The sequence below is a fragment of the Calonectris borealis genome, chromosome Z, assembly GCF_964195595.1.
Source record: "Calonectris borealis chromosome Z, bCalBor7.hap1.2, whole genome shotgun sequence".
NCBI lineage: Eukaryota > Metazoa > Chordata > Aves > Procellariiformes > Procellariidae > Calonectris > Calonectris borealis.
This window is the reverse complement of record NC_134352.1, coordinates 74,421,893-74,442,918: the sequence shown is the minus strand read 5'-3', so window position 1 is coordinate 74,442,918 and position 21,026 is coordinate 74,421,893. Positions and strand designations below refer to the sequence as shown.

The following is a 21,026-nucleotide window of genomic DNA, read 5'->3' as shown; positions in this document are numbered from 1 at the left end:
CCTCAAGATGAATGGCTCCATGATCTTCCCCGGCACTGGGGTCAGGCTGTGCGGTCTGTAGTTCCCCGGATCCTCCTTCCGGCTCTTCTTGTAGATGGGCGTCACATTGGCAAGCCTCCAGTCATCCGCGACCTCCCTAGTTAACCAGGGCTGCTGGTAAATGATGGAGAGCGGCTCGGAAGCTCCTCCGCCAGCTCCCTCAGTACCCTTGGGTGGATCCCATCCGGCCCCATAGACTTGTGAGCACCCAGGTGGCGTAGCAGGTCATTAACTGCTTCCTCTTGGATTATGGGGGGTTTATCCTGCTCATCGTCCCTGTCTTCCAGCTCAGGGGGCTGAGTACCCTGAGCATAACTGGTCTGACTACTAAAGACTGAGGCAAAGAAGGCATTAAGTACCTCAGTTTTTTCCTCATCCTTGGTGGCAGCGTTCCCCCCCGCATCCAATAAAGGATGGAGATTCTCCTTGGCTCTCTTTTTGTCATTAATGTATTTGTAAAAACATTTTTTGTTATCTCCTATGACAGTGGCCAGGTTGAGTTCTAGCTGGGCTTTTGCCTTTCTAATTTCCTCCCTGCACGACCTAACGAGATCCCTGTACTCTTCTTGAGTTGCCTGCCCCTTCTTCCAAAGGTGATAAACTTCCTTTTTTTCCTGAGCCCCAGCAAAAGCTCCCCGTTCAGCCAGGCCGGTCGTCTTCCCCACCCGTTCTTCTTAGGGCACATGGGGACAGCCCGCTCCTGCGCCTTTAAGACTTCCTTCTTGAAGAACGTCCAGCCTTGCTGGACCCCTTTGCCCTTCAGGACTGACTCCCAAGGGATCCTCTCGACCAGTGTCCTGAGCAGGCCAAAGTCTGCCCTCTGGAAGTCCATGGTAGCGGTTTTGCTGGCCCCCCTCCTTACTTCACCAAGAATCAAGAATTCTACCATTTCATGGTCGCTAAGCCCAAGACGGCCTCTGACCACCACATCTCTCACCAGTCCTTCTCTATTTGTGAACAGCAGGTCAAGCGAGGCACCTCCCCTAGTGGGCTCGCTTACCAGCTGCGTCAGGAAGTTATCCTCCACACACTCCAGGAACCTCCTCGACTATTTTCTCTCTGCCGTGGGGTATTTCCAGCAGACATCCGGAAAGTTGCAGTCCCCCACAAGAACAAGGGCTAGCGACTGTGAGACTTCTGCCAGCCGCTTGCAGAACGCTTAATCTGCCTCCTCATCCTGGCTAGGTGGTCTATAACAGACTCCCAGCAGGATATCTGCCCTGTTGGCCTTCCCCCTCATCCTTACCCACAAGCACTCGACCTTATCATCACTACCATTGAGCTCTATACAATCGAAGCGCTCCCTAACACACAGAGCCACCCCACCGCCTCTCCTTCCTCGCCTGTCCCTTCTGAAGAGCTTATAGCCATCCATTGCAGCACTCCAGTCATGAGAGTCATCCCACCGTGTTTCTGTGATGGCAACTATCATAGCTACCCCGCTGCACAATGGCTTCCAGCTCCTCCTGTTTGCTGCCCATGCTGCATGCATTGGTGTAGATGCACTTGAGCTGGGCTATCGATTTCACCACCAACACCGGCATGCCACCCCTTAGGCTCATCTCTAGTGAGCCTGGTTTTATCACCTTACTGCTTCGAACCTTGTTTAAAGCTCTCTCGATGAGCCCCGCCAACTCATACGCGAGAATCCTTTTCCCCCTGTGAGACAGCTGAACTCCATCCGTCGCCAGCAGGCCCGGTGCCGTGTAAACCTCCCCATGACCAAAAAAGCCAAGATTCCATCAATGGCACCAGCCTCTGAGCCACGTGTTAATCAGGTGTGTTTTCCTGTTCCTTTCAGTATTCTTCCCTGCCACTGAAGGGTTCGAGGAAAACACTACCTGTGCTCCTGATCCTTCAACCAATCACCCCAGTGCCCTGAGGTCCCTTTTGATCGCTTTTGAACTTCTCTCCACAACCGCATCACTGCCAACCTGTATAACCAATAGTGGGTAATAACCAGAGGGCCATACCACACCAGGGAGTTTCCTAGTGACATTATTAGCACCACCTGGAACAAAACATGGTTGCAACTGCAGGCACGTAGCTTTGAGATCCCCCTTTGCAGCCACTGGTTCCAGCACTGAGTGATTTAACAGCATTACATGTGTTTAGGGAACTTGTGTTCAGTGTAAGAACAACGCTGAGAGAGGACTCAGCTATTTTATATGCCAGGCCCTCAAAGGAGTTAACAATTCTAGCTTGTCTTTGAATTGATGAGGCAAGTTCTAAAGCAATACCAGACCAACACCTCACCGATAAGGCCTCCTTCTTCACTGAGGCACAGGCACCACTTCTAAAACATTAGGACCCATATATTGCACAAATTGCAAGGGTCAAGTGAATCAGCACTAGTGTCTGTCCATACTTATTTCCTACTTGAAGATGCATATTATGGCTTTGCCAAGGTGGCTAGGAATGCATCCAGTATACCTCAGGTAGCTAAAATGAGGCATCTCAATCCATGTTTAGCCATCAAGGTAAGACCAATTTCTCTGACTGCCCTGAACAAAACCATGGCAAACTGCAAAATCAGATTGAAATGGGCTGAATTTAGGAGATTAAATTCTTGACTGAATCTGAGTCTATCTATCTTGTTTTGACTTATGCACTAGGAAAACTCCGAACTTGGTAAAAAAAAGCTAGTCTGAACACCAAACACGTGCAAGCAATATGGTCAGTGGATCTAATGTACAACATCTCACCATTTTAATTTTTTGCTCCATTTCAGACCTAAGTGAAGTGTTATTTTAGTACTCAGAACAAATGTGAAGTGCTTTTGTGAGATATAGTACTGAAAACCAGAACAGGGCTTTAATAGACATTGCCATTAATGTTCACGAACTCGTTTTTCACATCATTAGCAACATGCAGCTATTGGAGTACAAGAATGATGTACCAGACTAATTATATTAAATGCATTTCCAGATTTATTCACTGTAACCTGTAATGTATGTATTGTGTTTAACTAGCTGGACTAAAATACTAATGAATCATACAGAGATACTTGAAAAAGCTTCTACTCAAGTGTTATGTTGCGTACCTATTTCAGATAAAAGCACACCATCTTTTGGAAATGTGAGCTATTTGGGTTACCTATTCATCATTTGGTCTCATTTGTGGCAGTTGCATGATTATATTGTTCGCTTTGTGATTCTGACTCCAATTAAATCTGTTTGTCAGAAGATGTGAAGCAGTAGTCAGCATGTGAAATGCTGACAAATCTGTATTTATGATAGCACCAGTATCTTGGAGGAAATTTTTGAGAAAGGCTTTGAGTCCCCAGAACTATTAATGCTAAATTATATCTAGTATCTACAAACTGCAATTAGAATTAGCTTTCCTTTCACCTCTGATGTTTTGCTATTTCTAAAATAGGTATAAATTTGAACTGTCACACACAAGGTTCGATACAGAAAGCGTATGGAAATTAAAATTAACCATAGTGATCCCAGTCCATTTGAGCTGGAAATCAGAAAATGAAAGTGTAACATCACAAAGACAGCCTTCTAAGTTCAGCACTTGGCCTCTTCCAAGTGAAGTTCAAAACCACTGATATGGTATGCAACTTTTTCTACATATTTCAATATCCTAAAGATGTGTTTCCATCTGGCTTGAACTGCTCAAGGCCAGGTCAGGTCTTTCACCATCAAAGTTAAAAGGCCCATCCTAGCTCTCAGCAAAGTCAAGCTGAATCTCTTCACTGTGAATTTGAGCAGGGTCTCAGTAACTCCCTTTCACAAATGTATGTCCTGCAAGGAATGTTTAAAAAAAATCTTTTATTGCTGCTCTCCGAGGCACTGGCATTCCATTAAAATAGGAAGTCTTTAGAGAGGATATACCAATGACCTATTAAAAATGTGGAGTTTCCATCACCAGAAGTCTTTAAGAAAAGACTGTGAAAAAGGAACATGATTCTGTAAAGGGATGAAACAGATGACTTCTTGAAGTCCCTTCTAGTTGCATTTTTATATGATTCAATGACTTAGGACATATAATCCCAAGCTCCCTACGATAAGCTAATGTAGTTTCCACAAGACACCAAGTCCTGCTTTTGTTTCCAAAGATGTTAAAAGCAAAAAAGCTATCAGGCTTCAAGGGGGTACCGGATGCAAATCCCCAATCCGAAGAAATAAACCGTAGCTGTAAATACATCCCCTACAAGTAAAGTACTCGTTTTATTTATGAGAAATTCACTAAAACCAATGCTAAGACTGTGGGTGTTATAGCATTTACAGAACACAGCTTCAAATGCCACAAACACACACATCGTCCTGGAAACCTACTACGAACATGCAGAATATGCAGAGAACTTTATACTTATTCTTCAATAAACAGAACGTTATTGAACCATATACTCTGTGTTTGCCCGTTATCTCATTGTAGAGCATTACTCAATTTACAATTGTAAACTAAAATAATTTTTACTGCCTTCAAGTGCAAATGTCTGATCCTATTACAAGGATTTTCTGAACAAGCAGTTCAGAACTGCTACATAATGTGTAATGTTAAACTTCATTTTCATTAAAAAAACCACAAAGTGGTGACACCAATTACAACCCTAAAGCTACAATCCTTTGTGAAAACATCTCATCAGAAACAAACAGATTTTCTTAAATTGATGTCTAAAATAACGGAAGAAGACGAGAGGAGTTAAAAGATACCAAAAGTAATTAGCGCTCAGTCTAATGGATTCATTAAAAAGGACGGAAATTACTCTTATGTCTGCTTGGAAAAGCTGTTTCTATAAACTTGTTTCCATGATCATTAAATATGTGATAAAATGGAGCACTTGGCCTCAATCCTCCCAAAAATTTATTAAACATTTTCCTGTAACTTTACAAAATAAAATTGTAGAGAAAGAAACATGCAAACATACCCAATACCTTACACATGCCATTAATACAGATATCTCGGCTGTGCCTTCCTTCAAAGCAAGGAGTACCATCAGTGACTGCATCAAGCATCTTCTCTGAAAAATGGCCGTCTATTGGGCGACAGTGGAGCTCACAGGGGTTTGCTGAAACGAAAACAAGATACTTTCTCAGAAAATACTTCAGTGGGACATTGAACTGTGATGCACGGGGAATGACAGTCTGTCTTTACTGCACCATCCACTCACTTTCCCTGGCATAAGCTGACAGAAATTGCCTAATCAGAAGCAGTTAGCAGAGCCAGGGTCATATTGCTAGCAGATGGACACAGGCCTGATAAATGCCACTTGTGGACTTCTAGGAAGCAGCTGGAGGCTGGTGCCCTCACGCCTCCATGCTCTCCATCGCTGGTGCACTAACAGCTACTGGCTGAGTCGTGCAGTAATGAGGCTGTCAGCTGTGACAGAGAAAGGAATGGGAAACCAGCAAAACCAACTGTCATTACTGAGGGGAAAGGAGAAATCTGGGAGTGAGATTGCCAAGGACACTGACAAGCAACAGTTTTCTACCAGCTGATGACTGAGTGATTTCAGAGATAATTCATACCTGCTCATCACTGCTGCCAGCCTCTCTCAGACAGCAGTCAAATGGTTGCTTCTGTTCTTCTGTATGTCAGTAAAGTGTCACATCACTGCTTATTTTCAGCTATCTGCTGGCACTTAATAAATTATTTCAAACACTGGACTTTTTTCCTGTTTGATAACTTATGAAATGGGGATAATATTGATGGGTCTTACAGACCCAGGTTGTTCTTGGATAGAACAGGGAAGCAACAGGGAAGGAAAAAGCTGTAGCAAAAGCAATCTATGGATTTCTGAAACAAGATCTTCTGCAATGGACCAGCCTTAGTCTATTCTATCCATAGAGTAAGAAGAGCCAAACACACACCACCGTGCCTCACAGACACTTGCCCTTGGGAATGGGAAATTTTGAAACTCAGGCTTCAGAGAGTTAAAGGACACAAGTTTGATAAATAAGCTGTGTACATGGAAGATGAGTCAGAACTGAAACCAGGGTCAAGGCAAAGACAGATATAATCCCTGCCCTTATATCATTCCCTGGAAACCCTTCAGCAGAGCCAGAGCTATCCGACCGAAAAAAAAATCATCCACTGTCATATTGATGAGGGACAGCAACAGAGGACCTGTCCTCTGGTTTTGGTCTATTTCAAGACCCCAGTCTAGCCAGGTGCTAAAGCAATTTGTTCATGCTCAGCCAGCTGAAATGCTTTGCTGAGCAAAGCAGTGGGCCTTAAAACCACCAGTCAGTAGGGACTTCAAGGCACCATTATTGAGCCATTTTAATACAATCTTCCTGTGTGCTGCAGAGGTGCGTCTGCTGAGTGACAGTTTCATCCTGTGCCTGACAGAACTGACAAAAGTCGCTGCCGTGGTCTCAGAGGGATGCAGTGTAACTACACATCTTGTACATCCTGGCTAATGAATTTGTTTCTTCTTCTTCTTCCCCTTCCTCCTTTGTTGACCTGGTCTGTGTCATACAAAGAATTGTGTTTAAAGTTAGAGGAATTTCTAGTAATGAGAGAAATTCAAACTTTTGGTAATGCAACAAAACTAAATAATTTCCTACAAAAGAGTTTACTCTTTTGAAGGGGGAAATTCGCTCTCGTTGCTCTGGTTTGTACAGCATCAATATATACACAGAACCATGCAGTGCACAAAAGTGACAGCAGCTCCTGTCCCCAAAGTGCTTCCAGCTCAAGGACTGAATCTTACACAGCCTGAGCTTTAAAACTATGAATCTCATTCATGTAAACAGGATCTCTGCAGAACTGGGATCCAAAAAATAAAAAAGGTACACTAAAGGAAATCCAAAACCTTAATGAGGCATTTTGTGTTTTCACTCTTGTCAGTAGAGCTAAAATGGCATCTTAGGACTGACAACAATGTTGTGCTTTTGGCTTCTCAAATAAAGACGCCTTCATAAAGGGCAACAGAGTGATTAGAGGCAGAGGACACACATAGACGAAGGTTATAAAACTGGTGGAATTAAAGGTGATGTGAGTCATGTTCACGAATATCGACAGAGATGGAGCTACAAAAGAGTCTCAGGCAAGAACATAAAGTCTGTAATCCTTATCAGCCCTCAGCCCCTGTGTGAAAACGGCCAGCCACAACATCCATCAGTTGTTCTGATAAGAGCTGTCATGATAAGCAACACAAGTAACTTTACTGCTATCTGCAGAAATCTTTTTCGGGCCATGTGGGTAATTTGATTACTTTACTGCTCTAAATTTTGTTTCACCTTGCTTACCCTCTCAATGCACCATTTTTTAAACAGAAAGCACAATACCCTTATGGAAAGGAGAATCCCAGAATTCCAGCTAGTCTGTTACCTGCTCAGAATCAATCCTGATGGATACAGACTTTGCATAAACCCATTTCAGCTTTTACATTGTTCATAATGAAATATGTAGAGCAGCAGTTTGATATCTGTACCTCCTCCCTAGCTGTGTGTTGACATAACAAGCAAGACAGTATCCAATTTTATTTCAGAAATCACTGAGCAAGAAAAAGCAGGCAGTGCTGACTGCTGACATATTCCTGTCATAACTATGATGCTCTAGGTATATAACTCAGAAAAAGGTCGTAGAGAAAGATAACTCCCATACTAAGCCAAAATAAAAAGTAAAAATAAGTAACAAGCAAACTTTCAGACTTGCAAGGGTTCATGATTCAAAGAAGGGCTTTCTAGGCATGAAAGCTTTCCTAGTCTTCCTAATTGTAGTAATTGATCTAAAATTAAATCCTACCTGTACCCACAAATTTTGTATTGCTTTTCTTCATATCAGTTTTCTACTGAGCCTGACTGGAAACAAGAGGGTATTGCTCTCTCCCCACAAAATCAATCACATCCAATACTTACACTCCTGCCATCATTCTTCAAGTTGTTTTGATATTTCATCTGCATAGAAGGCTGGTTAGGGCACTACTGAGGAAATTATCCTAGCACTGTATTAGCCATTCATTTTCTAAAATTATTTATTTATCTATCATTATTATTTTTTTACAGCTGAGCTCAGGGACCTGACAAAAGATGAAGGCTCCATTATTCTAGGACTGTAAATAAACCATACCACAATCAGCCACTGTCCTGAAAAAGTCTAACATTTTAAACATGAAACAGATACAGATGTAGAAAGTACTTTTATCTCCTACTTTCAGGTAGAGAACTGATACACAAGGAAAATAAATAGATTTCCTGAAATAATGGAAGAACTTGAAAGCAAAGACTGGCATTGAATTCAGATTTTCTAAATCTTAGTTCAGTCCCGAAAATCTAAATAGACTAAACTGAGATCAATATGAGCACTAGGATTGCTCAGAAGGAACTAATTAAAGCAGCTGGTTTAGTTTCAGTTACTTTAGCAAATTTGATTAATTCATGATGAGACTTTAACAAAAAGGCTGTCTCTTAGTAACTTTTAGGCCAAAATATACAGAAATTCTTGCAATTCAGCATATGCATGAAACACTAGGTCCACTCTGTGAACTCTCAGTAATGACCATGCCCACACAATCCGTGTTCAGAAAAAGCACACTGAATTCCCGATTAAACAGAGCTGATTTCTGCCTGGGTAAAGTCTACAGCATTTTACCCATCCTTCCACACCAAAGTGGGATCAAAGCCACTTAGACTGCTCCTGCTTAGATTGTATTTATATCTACAACGATAATATTAATTCCTCAAACCCTCTAGGTAACGTGCTTTAATATTTAACCACCCATACGGCAATGAAGATTTTTCAATGTGTAACCTAAAGTTCCCTCGTGCTGTTTTGGCTGTTTCTGCTTGTCCTACCTTTTATCAACATGAAGAACTGCTGGATCCAGCTCTCTCTGGCGATTCCTGTACTGCTTGAGCGGAAGGGATGGGAAGTTGCCGTATGAAGTACAGTGACAGAAAACTTGATGCCAAATCCAAGTTTGAAAGCAGAAGAGCTACATTCAAACTGAGCTGATAAGACCACAGGGTCCTGCTTTTCAAAGTCAGTTAACAAGGGCACAGATCTGCTTGAATCTCGACAGCTTCTTCCAGACCCGAGTACAACACTGCACAGAGCCATGCAGTCTTGCTACCCTGTATCTCTACTAGCTCAGGGATATGCATGCTATATACCTATAGAAACTCTCTTCAAGTAGTTTGCATTTAACTTACTCCATCTTCTCTTTTCTAGAGCAAAACCTGCTGGAAGTCCCCTTCATGTTGAGACTGCCAGGGATACTCAGGTGCTCCAGCTTGAGCACATGGGTTTCTGTGCTGCAGGGCAAATCTACAATAGGACTATTTGGGCCAAGATGCATTTAAAACAGAAGGGAAAAATCTCAGTTGGAACCTTAAATATAGGTAACAGCGAGATGTCATTCACTGCTTTTCTGCCAGGTTGCTTGTTAAAGCTGCTTGTTGTATCTCACCTTACATTAAATCATAAGCTATTCAAAAAAGAGTCTTTGTCCTCTTGTGAAGGTACAATTTACACAATAGAAAAGGACATTACGACAGTGTTTAATTATGTGACATTCATTAGAACTGTAAGCTATGAAATTAAAGCCAGAGAGAGAATTGTGACCATCTAGATTATTTACTGTTTTTCCAGCAGGATGAAGGAACACAGAATGTCTAAAATGTCACAAAATGTATAGCTCAGGGTTTCATCTCCTCAACTAGACACTTCCATACAAAAACTGATACGTGCACGCAGCGTTTGGGAAAGCTTCATGATATTTTCTTTTCCTCTTATATCCAATGTGCAGCACGAGAAGATTTAAAATGCCTGATAATAAAACACAAGCTGTATTGGTTTTGCGTGGCAATGTTTCGGTAGAGGCAGGAGCTAGAGGGGTGGCTTCTGTGACAAGCTGCTAGAAGCTTCCTCCATAAGCCAGTGCCAGCCAACTTCAAGATGGACCTGCCGCTGGCCGAGGCCGAGCCCATCAGCGACAGTGGTAGCGCCTCTGTGATAACATATTTAAGACGGTGGAAAAAAACCTGTGCAACAGCAATTGCAGCCGGAGACAGAAGTGAGAATATGTGAGAGGAACAACTCTGCAGACACCAAGGTCACTGAAGAAGGAGCGCGAGGAGGTGCTCCAGGCGCCGGATCAGAGATTCCCCTGCAACCCATGGTGAAGACCATGGAGAGGCAGGCTGTTCCCCTGCAGCCCATGGAGGTCCATGGTGGAGCAGATATCCACCTGCAGCCCATGGAGGACCCCACACAGAAGCAGGTGGATGCGCCTGAAGGAGACTGTGACCTCGTGGAAAGCCCTCACTGGAGCAGGCTGCTGGCAGTATCTGTGGACCTGTGGAGAGAGGAGCCCACGCTGGAGCAAGTTTGCTGGCACGACTTACGACCTCATGGGAGACCCACGCTGGAGCAGTCTGTTCCTGAAGGACTGTACCCCATGGAAAGGACCCACGCTGGAGCAGTTTGTGAAGAACTGCAGCCCGTGGGAAGGACTCACGTTGGAGAAGTTCCTGAAGGACTGTCTCCTGTGGGAGGGACCCCACGCTGGAGCAGGGGAAGAGTGTGAGGAGTCCTCCCCCTGAGGAGGAAGGAGTGGCAGAGACAATGTGTGATGAAGTGACCGCAACCCCCATTCTCCGTCCCCTTGTACTGCTGGAGGGAAGGAGGCAGAGAAAATCAGGAGTGAAGTTAAGCCTGGGAAGAAGGGAGCGGTGGGGGGAAGGTGTTTTAAGATTTGGTTTTTATTTCTCGTTATCCTACTCTGATTTGATTGGTAATAAATTAAATTAATTTTCCCCAAGTTGAGCCTGTTTTGCCCGTAACAGTAATTGGTGAATGATCTCTCCCTGTCCTTATCTGATCCATGAGCCTTTCGTTATATTTTCTCTCCTTGTCCTGCTGAGGAAGGGGAGTGATAGAATGGCCTTGCTGAGCACCTAGCGTCCAGCCAGGGTCAACCGACCACACAAGCCAAAACCTTCTTGGCAGCAAGCTAAAGTAGCAACAGAGTGCTGTGAAAAGTCTTTGAAATTGGATTGCACCAGTTAAGAGGAAAAGTAAGGGAAGCTGGTGTGCCCTGACAAAGGTTGGTGTGCATATGGTAGCATGGTGATTAAGTCTCCAGAGCCCTGAAACATCAGCTCTTTTTTGTGTGGGGTTTACAAGAGGCTGTTGGTTTGCTTTTGTTGAAAGTCTTCTGTTTGTTTAGGACAAACACTCACAAGAAAGGCTCAGATGGCTCCATCTCACAGAGAGCGCACTGTTCATGATCCTATTTGAAGTTATTTTGCCCAGGACACCTTTAGCAATCAATGGTAGGTGAAAGAAAATTTGAAACTGAGGTGGGAGGAAAACTCTCAGATGTATTTCAGTGCAGTAGGTAATGCTGGCTGGACAAAACTGGAAGCAGGGCGCCCATGATAGCCACCCGCCCTTAATCATACAATGATGATGTCAGATGAAGGATCAGCAGAGGATTTGGCCAAATCCCTGCTTAGATGAGTGTTCCCAGGAGAGCCTGCCTATCTGAAGAAGCCAGGATTTTTGTAAGTTAGAGTTTAGTAGCAAAAAAGCACTTCAAATGCTGCTAATGGAATGTAAGAATGAAGTTGCAAACATTAAAGACCTCACAGATCACGAGGGAGACATGTAATTCTAGAATGAAATGCAGCTGCTAAGAAAACAGGTGAAAATAGTCAAAAAGCTTTTTAAGCCACAGAAAAAATACTTCCTTGGTATTTGAAGGATTTTGCAAAAGGTCACTGAAACCCAGGATATTCCAGAAGAAATATATCAGGCTCAACAACGCAGCATTTTAAAGATAAGTGGTTTGTCTGTAAAGCTCCAATCAGCTCTATTTGAAATATGGTGTGGACACACCATAGGCCTGCCTTCCAGTGTGCAGGAAGCATTTGATTCATTATTCTTAATGCCCTTTGAAAGTAGACCTTCTGCAACAAATGCACATGCAGAACTACCAGTTCTGTAGCATGCCCTAGAGAGGACATGAACAGAACCAAGGCTGTACCCTGCAGTGGTACACGTAAGTAACAGAGAGGACTGGAATCCCAATTTCAGTGACAGGTGACAGCAGAAAGCGGTTTATGAGTTTGGCTTTGGACTAAGCCCTAGGCTGTTAGCATTTACCATGGTTTGTTTTACTGGGAGTACTTCTGAAAAAGTCTCTTTCTATGAACCATATTTTCTTTCATCAGAAATTTTCCTGGAAGTCTGTCTGCTCATGTTTCATCTTCAATGGTGTATTTGTCAGATGAAATTGAAACAGTAGCTGAAATTTAGGAAACCTATTCAGAACTGCCAATAACTGTGAAAATGCAATGAACGTGCTGAAAAAGACTATTGGCAAACAAAATTGAAAGTTGAATCTTGAGCTTCACTTCCCTAACTAGTTTATTTGTTCATTAAAAAATTATATTGCTTGCTTCTACTAGATAATCTAGACCTTACATTTATGCATACAACAAGAATCAAACTGCATGGTAATAATTATTACCCCTGTATTTAGTAAATAGCTGTTACAAAGCAAGTTATAAGGCAGAGGCATCGATTCTGTCTCTACATACAGGGCAGCACAATACTGAATCTGTTGAGGTATTACTTCCTCAGTGTGGTGCCAGGTACACTTACCATGCAGATCTGAGTTTGGAAGAGGTAAAGCCACATTTGTGCAGCGGAACAGCTCTGCTTATTGGGTGCAGTGATGCCTGCAGGCCTAAATATGCAGCTCTACACTATACTACTGTACTTCTTGTTCTGCGGTTGACACTAGAAAAAATGGTTTCGGTCTATCCCAAACAATTAGTATAGATGTGACTTCAACAGCTTTTCTTAGTGCAATGTCTTTCCAGGAACTGGGCTAGTTACACTCACAGCCATTATCACCAGAGCTTTGCAAAAACATCTATGTGTATAGGAGAACCACTGCCTTTGTGCATATACAAAAGGCACACCTGCGTATGGAGGCACACCAGACTTTTCTCTCCAATTAATTAAAAGACTTATAATTCAGTGACTTCTTGCCCTCATAGAGGTTTCTCATAGGTCTCTAAATTTGACTTTTTATACAAGATATCAAAAAATTTGTAGCTTCGTACCTGTGTTATAAACGGGAACCCAGTGGTAGAATTCATTCTGGTAGGGAACTGTATCAAACTCACTGCACTGCATCTGACGAAAGGTAGGCAAGCCTTTGCGACAGGGGCTAATGTTACACATGCGATAGCGTTTCCTTTCTCCAGTGCAGTAGTCTCCTCCAAACTGTGGTCTAGAAAAAGAACATTGAGATTGGGACATAAGACTCCAGGTAAAAAATAGTTTTAAAAGAGCAATGTCTTTCAGGTTCCAGTGGGATAACAAGGTGAATCTGAACCCTTGACAGGACAGAGATACTGTTCACATGTTCAAGTACCCAAACATGCCTGTATGAAGCACAGAGATTTAGACAAAGTCTGTATCCCAAAGAAGTTCTAGGTACATTGCCCAGTTGAGCTCACAACCTTATCAAATGAACTCCCCCCAAATAGCATTATTTTCCAGAATGTTTGACAGTTCTTCCAGAAAAGCTAAGTGATTTCTGCTCTTAGGCACCATCTTAGTGTTTTCTGAAAATGAGATGTAGGGTCTCCATGAACTCACATGTGTATTAGAAAATTCTGCCTTTCATGTTCTGTACCCATCAACTCGTGTCTGAAGCTCAAACAAAGCTGATGACATGAAAGGTGAGTCCTTGATTTCCCTCAGGAACAGACTGCTAGCTCTTGTTCTCACCTGGTGTTTGAGGACATTTATTTAATCATGGCAGTATTATCAAAGCAATATTTCTATTATTTCTGCAAAGCCCAAATGCTAAATAACAGGATTTTTTTCATTTTGGGTAGAAATAAGCTCCATAGAGAGTAAGGATTAAAGAACGAGATGACGATTGTAAAAGGTGAGCCAACTGAATTTCACACAAGTATGCTTAACTGGGAAGGAGAGGTGTTCTGTGTCTGTCAGCAGGTGCCACAGCAAGACAACAGTCTCATACAAAAGAGTTTTCAATGTCATAAGTACCTCAAAGACCTTGAATAAAAGATAAGAAAAGATTGTGCACTCAGCTTACTCTGGGTTATCGCATGGTCTCTCTGCGCTCTGAACTCCTGCCCCACATGTCCTTGTGCAATGGGACCAGGATGACCAAACGCCCCATCCACCATGGATTGCTTCGGGAGTCTTGCCTACTGTAATGCACTCACCAGAGAAGCACCACTGAAGAGAGAAGAGAAAGGACAAACAGCTTCAGGTCAGTGTTGCAGAAAAATGTTATTGTGAATTATTTGTTATTTCAGTCCCTGAAGGTCGAAACTTAAGTGGAAATTTAAATGGAGATGTCACAGGATGCCCCTCCTTCACGCTAAACAATGGTTCCTCTGCCATCCTTTTGCAGGCAGCGCAGCTTGCAGGCAGCACAGCTCACAGTCACCTTGTTTTCTCCGCACCGAGTTCCATCTGCAGCTGCATCCAGTTTGGAGCGGCACGAGCCTTTCACTGAGCACCAGAGTGTTTGGCAAAGGTTCTGGAAAAGAAAGAAAACTGCAGCAGTCTGAAGCAGAGCTGAACTCCTATGGCCAAGATTTTCCGAACTCTCCCACGGTTTTGTACATCAGTTTACAAAGCCTTATAAGGGCTGTATTTCCAGAGGCGGGTGTTCAGTGTTTTCCAGAAGTTAGGACCCACCAAGAGTCCAAATTTAGGTACTTCTCATTGGTGTACAAGAAGGGACTATTTGACAAATACGAAACAGTGAATACTTTTTATCAAGTGAATTACCTGAACTATGTGAGTTTAAATATTCTCTTCATTGGCTGCTCAGCTCCCAACTACACACAGGAAAAATGGCTTTACAAAGTTTGAGCACTACTGTTTATAGCAAAGGTGAACGGAGTTTGTATTATTTTCGTTTGATGAGTACTAATGAATACAATGTTCAGTTTTGCATTGCTGTCTGCCTGAAAACATACAGTGAAATCAAAGAAGGTTAGAGAAGCCAGCCAGGTAAGTAAAAACAACATCATGACTCCAAGTACAACAGCCAGGTTAATATTCATGGAGTCCCAAAACTGCATGAGGAAAAAGTGATCAAAACACAGGTCTCTTAAAACATCAGCCAAGCAGATGGCAAGGGAATTATCTAAAAAAAGCAGTCCAGGCTAGCTGGCAGAGAAAAAAGCCTCGTGGGCTGGGGAGAGTAAGGACTCTGGTTGGTGAATGCTTGCATATTAAGTTATTCAGAAACTGGTGCCAGTTTAATGCAATACATTGCCAGTAAAGCACAGCATTTCAGCTGCTGCTCCATGTGCAGTGGTCAACTCCACAGAAGGGATAGGAACTCCTGAGAGTCAACAAAGCTAGCAGGGCAAGAAATGTTACAGCTACCTTATAACAAGTCTTCTTCACCTAACCAGAATTATTCTCTAGAGAGTGAGGACAGACATCGAGGGCTATATCCCCCTCCTCAGTTCACATGCACACCAGCTTCTCTTTGGTTGACGCCCAGGAGCCCTGCATGCTTGGGAACTCCTGAGTGAGCAGGGCTTTGTGTGGAAGACCACTTCCAAGAAAGTGGAAGAAACCAGGGGTGTCAGAGTGACTGTGCACTCCCAACTAGAACAGCAGAAGCAAAAGCCCAGGGGCTCTGGGCCAGGTCTTGACAAAGGCTGTTTGAACTGCAGAGTTCAGCATTGGGAGAGGGAACAGAGCTGGCAGCATCTACCTGTGAAGCAGGGACAGCTCAAAGAAAGGGGTCGATAAGAAGGATCCCGCGCTAGCGGGATCTGAGCTCCCACTGGGATTCTCAGAGCAAACAACACGCCAGGTTTGGGAGCCAACATGGAAACTGGGCACTTGCAAAAATCCAGCCCCAATGAGCTAACAGCAACTTTTGGCTGAGCGTGAAATGCAAAACTTGGCTGCTGGTTTCTGACCTGCTTCTATTTAAAATAGCTAAGCTTGGGCACAGTCTGTTTTGAGAGAGTTGCCTTTTATTTACTTTCTGCATTGTGTGTTCACCTTCGTTTTCATCTAGAACACCAGAAAGAAAGTTGATAGTACAGAACATCTCAAAACACTCCAAATCTCCAGTTAGAATACAATGTCTGGGGCATTGTATCTTGGCTCATTTAGCTGCTTTTGGGCAACGTATACAAATCAAAGGTTGTTTTGCAGTTCCCTGTCTATAGTTCAAAAGTAGCATTACTTAGCAACTCTTTATGAAGCCATCTTTGTCAGGTTCTTAAGGCAGAGCTTACCCAAGTGTTCCAGCTGATGAATTTTCTTTCATTGTGAAATTCATCCTTTATTTTAACTCTTGTGTATAGAATATGTTTTATGCTTTTTAGTATATAAAGTGCACTCCTGCACTGTCCTTCAGATATCAGAGAAAGGCACAGAAACCAAACACAGCTTTCCACTGACAGTTACATTTTTATGAAGTGCACTCATAAATTTAAAGGTCAAGAGTTCACAGAGGAAATTCTTTAGCTTTGCAAGAATTCTTCCATATTGATCTCCATGTACCAGAGCCTTTTTCCACCATTAAGAATACTGGAATAACAACAGTACAAGCAAAATCACTGTTTACTGTGTGCTTTTGGAGGTAACAGCCAGAAATTCATAACTCTGCCATGGATTCACTGCAAGGCAAGTGATTTTTATCATAAGCAATATGGTATACACTTTCCACCCAATCTATAAGATCAGGGTTTGTGCCTTAAAGAAAGTTGAGTCCAGAAAAACCCAGTTTCACTGAAGTCAGTGGAAGTTTTGGAGGTAAAGAGGGCAGTAAGATAAGGATTCTGAGCTCTATAGCCTGTCCTACAGGAAGCTATGGATCTACCTACCACTTGGAAAACTCCTCCCCCTAATATGTATTTTGCTTTTCTTTTCCTTATTAGAGAGACAATATTTATGTACTTCAGAAGATGCTTAGAGGAGTTACTACCTAAATGGTTCATGGAAACCACCACCTGAATTATAAACTTCAGTCTTTGCTAAGTGTAATCACTGAACCTGGTGGCATCTTCAGCTAAATGCAGATTCTTCTCTCAAAAAGAATCTGTAGATTGAATGCAGTCAGACATTAAAAGTTACAGAACAAATGTAGCCTGGTCAGTGAGTGAGTGTTAAGTAAATAGTGGAAAGACAAAGAACAGTCAGACCTCTTACACAAAATGACTACACTGATCATTCAACATGCCAGGCAGACTATACTGTTCACAATTCCTTTCCCTGCCAGTGCAGCTACCAGCAAAACACAGGCCTTCCAGTAAAAAGCAAAATGAGATGATTGCAATTAATTTTCTGACATATGTCTAGCTGTAAAATTGATTAATCAGATGTTGAATGTAAAGGCCTACTAGGTTCAAACCCAAGGAGAGAGAGAATGAACCAATACTGCAAAATTACACTTTAGTATTCTATCTGTACCAACAGACAAATTACAGTAACTGAGGAAACTGGAACAGCAGGTAATGAAAGCAATCTTTCAATACCTGCTTCAGGTTCAGTAGTTGCAGTTCAACATTTGTAATCATGTTATCTATTAAGGCTGAGAAGATTAATCAGACATAATCTTCCTAATAGATGGGTAGGTGAGGATATACATAATTATCGAAATGGAATAAACAGTCAACATCAGCAGTCCCCAATCCACAGCTGTGCACAATATCTTGTCTAAAAAACACTCCAGCACTGCTGATAGCCATAACACCACTTCTGCTACAGCTGTGTTTAACAAGGCGAGCAAGCTGGATGCTATCTGCAATATTTGCTGCCTATTGCTGCCCAAAACACAGCGAAAATTAGTGATCACTTAGCTAGATCAGCTCTTGAAACCACTGCTGCTGTTCTATGTAGAAAAATGCTGTATGGAGCCAAATAGCTCTGAACATGCTAGGTACAGTTAAAATACCATACCACTGCACATTAGCTAATATAACCTGTTACTCTGCAGTGGTTCTAGCTGTTGTAGAGAGTTGTGTTGCTGTGACTATGCTGCTCCCTTGCACCTCCACATAACGCTTTTTTGCTGTGCTGTGAGACAGACCCCAGGGTACTTTGTAAATTACACATTTCCACATAAAAATCTGATGTTTGATGGGAAAATAAAGATTCTCCAAGGTAAATGGACTGAAATTTCCTTTAATTAGTTAGACCATCAAGAGTGTGAAAAATCAGGACATATGGAAAGACAGCACAATCCTGATTTCTTCAGAAAACTCTTCCTGGAACTGAAGATTTGTTCCCAGAATGATTTGGTCAGTCGAAAGCTGTAAGCTTGAAGCATCTTGTTTTTTAAAATGGGATTTAAGCTGCATTGATAATTTACCTAGGATCAGTATTTTAAGTTTAAAACTAAAATGACTCCACTGCTGAAGGACAGGCATTTAACAACAGATATGGGGCCAGATCCAGAAAAGGTCTTGCAAAACACAAGGCAAACAGTGCAACAACTCACGTCCAGAATCTGCAGAGTGGAATTAAAACAGTGTTATGCAATGCACTGCACATCTAGCCTATGAAACTCTGATCATGCTGCATTTGTAGTTAGCAACTGAGGTTCCCTAACTGCACTTCCACACTGCTCAAGAAGCTGAAGTTTTCATTAGGAGAATGAAGAAAAACACACAGCACTTACGTCCACATCTTCACAGAAGGTGGCATTGGAACCATACTGAAGCTGGCACTGGTGATGCACATCATAAATCACTCCAGGAGCAATGACTGGGGACTTTAAAACTTCTTTTTGGGGGATATCATCCAGACAGAATCCCCACCCGCGGCTAAAGACAAAAATTGCCTATTAAAAAACCCCCTACAACCACAATTTTTTGACACTTCTATACAGATTTTCAATACCTAATTCTTAATGGTAATTTTGCATACGGCCTTTGGAAATAATACCTCCAGATTCCAGCTAAGTTATGCTGAAGTGCTAACAAACAGCACTCCATCTAGTAAGGGAGGGTTTACAAAGGCAAAATATAGCTTGTCAAAGTGGAAATATCATGAGGTCATTATGGTTTGCAAAGTGGCTTCAGAGCACTCTGCAGCCTCTGGTTAAAGTTATACCATACTGCTGCTTTTAGAAAGAACATAACAAATTTGAACAAGTCATTGAAGTCAAGCACATGTCATTGTGGCCAGAGGCAAGGTCTATGATGTTCCATGAGAGTCCTTGATGGAAAGGCTTCTTTCTTCCTGATAACTGCAAAAAGCTGCAGGTTGCACCAAACCTGAGCCAATACAACAAGACTCAAGTTCACTTCCAGTAAACAAGAATATAATGGAGCTTTACTCAAATACTAAGTGAGTAATAAACTTGGGGTATGCCCTCCATGGGAATTAACTCAAGCAGACCATAAAAACCTACATTTAGTAACATAATAATACAGGATTTACTTTAAACTCCACATAAACATCTCACATACAGTTGTACTCATTTCAGGGAAATGCTACAACTTGACCACTCACTCTAGGAAACGTGTGATGTATTCCTTGCTGCACTGCGACCAGGTGAGTGGAGTAGGATCATATTGCAACTGTCGGGACATAATATATGGGCGCTTTCCAACAGGCTCACAGTCATTCTCTTTTCCATCGTGCTGGATACCAAAACTGGAGATAAAAACCAACATTTAACAATTCCAGCTGATTGGCTGTACCACAACACATACCTATGGGTTCCACACTGTGCTTAAAAAGACACTAAGGTTGCTTCCTCTCCTGATGAGCTGTAGATACCTGTTTGCTAAAAAAAAAAATATGGAAGATCTGACCCAAAACCTACAAAAAATCTACACTCCAACAGGCTTTCAAACATGTCTGCTATTACAGCAATATTGTCCTGCACAAAATAAAGAACAGACTGTCAGAGACTATACTCAGGGGTATTTTTAAGGAAGTCAAAACACTATTGCATAGTCAGGCCAGGAGTCACAGTTTAAGCCCCAAAGTTATGTTAAAGCTGCTAAAGCTAAGAGCGCTTCCTAGCACTTGGATCCCAGTTATTTCAGACTTGTACCACTTTAACTAAGATCAGGCTTTGTAACACTCTGTCCTACGCTCTCTTATAATCACGTCTCTATTGCTTGTTTCTTTTTAAACCTCTTTTGATAGATTGAAACAGAGATATTGTTTTCAAAATTACTGAACGTTCAGTGAATTTGCCTCCAACCTTCTTCCTATTCAGCTTTCTCAAACTGTGCCTTACAAACAGATCTCCATAGAAGGTTTTCCCAACATGCTTCCCTCCAGCTTCTCTGGCTTATTACGAAATGTCTTCATTCAACAGCTTGTAAAAGTCATAAAGATAAAAAATTTCGGGTGGGATTCAATTCAGCATTCAACATATATGCCTCCACATGACCTCATTGTGAAGGAGATTACCTGAAATAATAATATACAAAGATATTGATATATGAAGATGTTGACACTTACACTGTTAACATCTGAAGGTGTGTAAGCCCTTGTGTTAAAGAGCAGTGACTGACTCAGGTCGCAATTCAGTCACGGATCAGGCAAAGTGACTTCAAACCACTTAAGACTGTTTCTGGAAAACGTAATCGTACCATGATTCAAATGTTCCAAACGCAGGGCACGATTTCAGTCAGAATCAACTCCAGTAATGGGTCTGAGGCATAAAAGCAAGTGTGTCCCCTTGCTGACAGGCTCTTTTCCATGAAGAGGGTCTATTGACACAGGAGGCTGCGAACAGCTAGAGGGACAGTCTGGCGAAGAGTTGACTTTTGGAATTCATCTAAGGAATGGGTGCGTGGCTTTCTTCTCATTTTTTGCTCAGCTGTTCTTACAGACTTTTATTGTCCATTCTCAAACTTCTTAACATATGTACTCTAACCTGGCTTGAGGGAAGGATGGTTTCATGTTAACAACAAACCCTACAGTATTTAATTTTCTTTGTGGAGACAATTCTTACAGGCAAGGCCCTGCACCGCTCCTGCAAAGGCAAGTATAGCAGCACTCTATCTCACAGCATCCAAAGGACAGTGAGT

At 42.3% G+C, this 21,026-nt stretch overlaps 1 protein-coding gene across 1 annotated transcript in view; it reads right to left on the bottom strand.

Moving 5' to 3' along the window:
- The window catches only part of ADAMTS12 (ADAM metallopeptidase with thrombospondin type 1 motif 12), a 171,946-nt gene that overhangs the window by 51,752 nt on the left and 99,168 nt on the right, over positions 1-21,026 (bottom strand). The window contains exons 8-13 of the mRNA XM_075136524.1: positions 19,489-19,632; positions 18,653-18,797; positions 14,441-14,533; positions 14,081-14,226; positions 13,074-13,243; positions 4,926-5,059 (exon numbers count right to left, since the gene is read on the bottom strand). Coding sequence (XP_074992625.1) covers positions 4,926-5,059; positions 13,074-13,243; positions 14,081-14,226; positions 14,441-14,533; positions 18,653-18,797; positions 19,489-19,632 — 832 coding nt within the window. The remainder of the gene's footprint in view (positions 1-4,925; positions 5,060-13,073; positions 13,244-14,080; positions 14,227-14,440; positions 14,534-18,652; positions 18,798-19,488; positions 19,633-21,026) is intronic.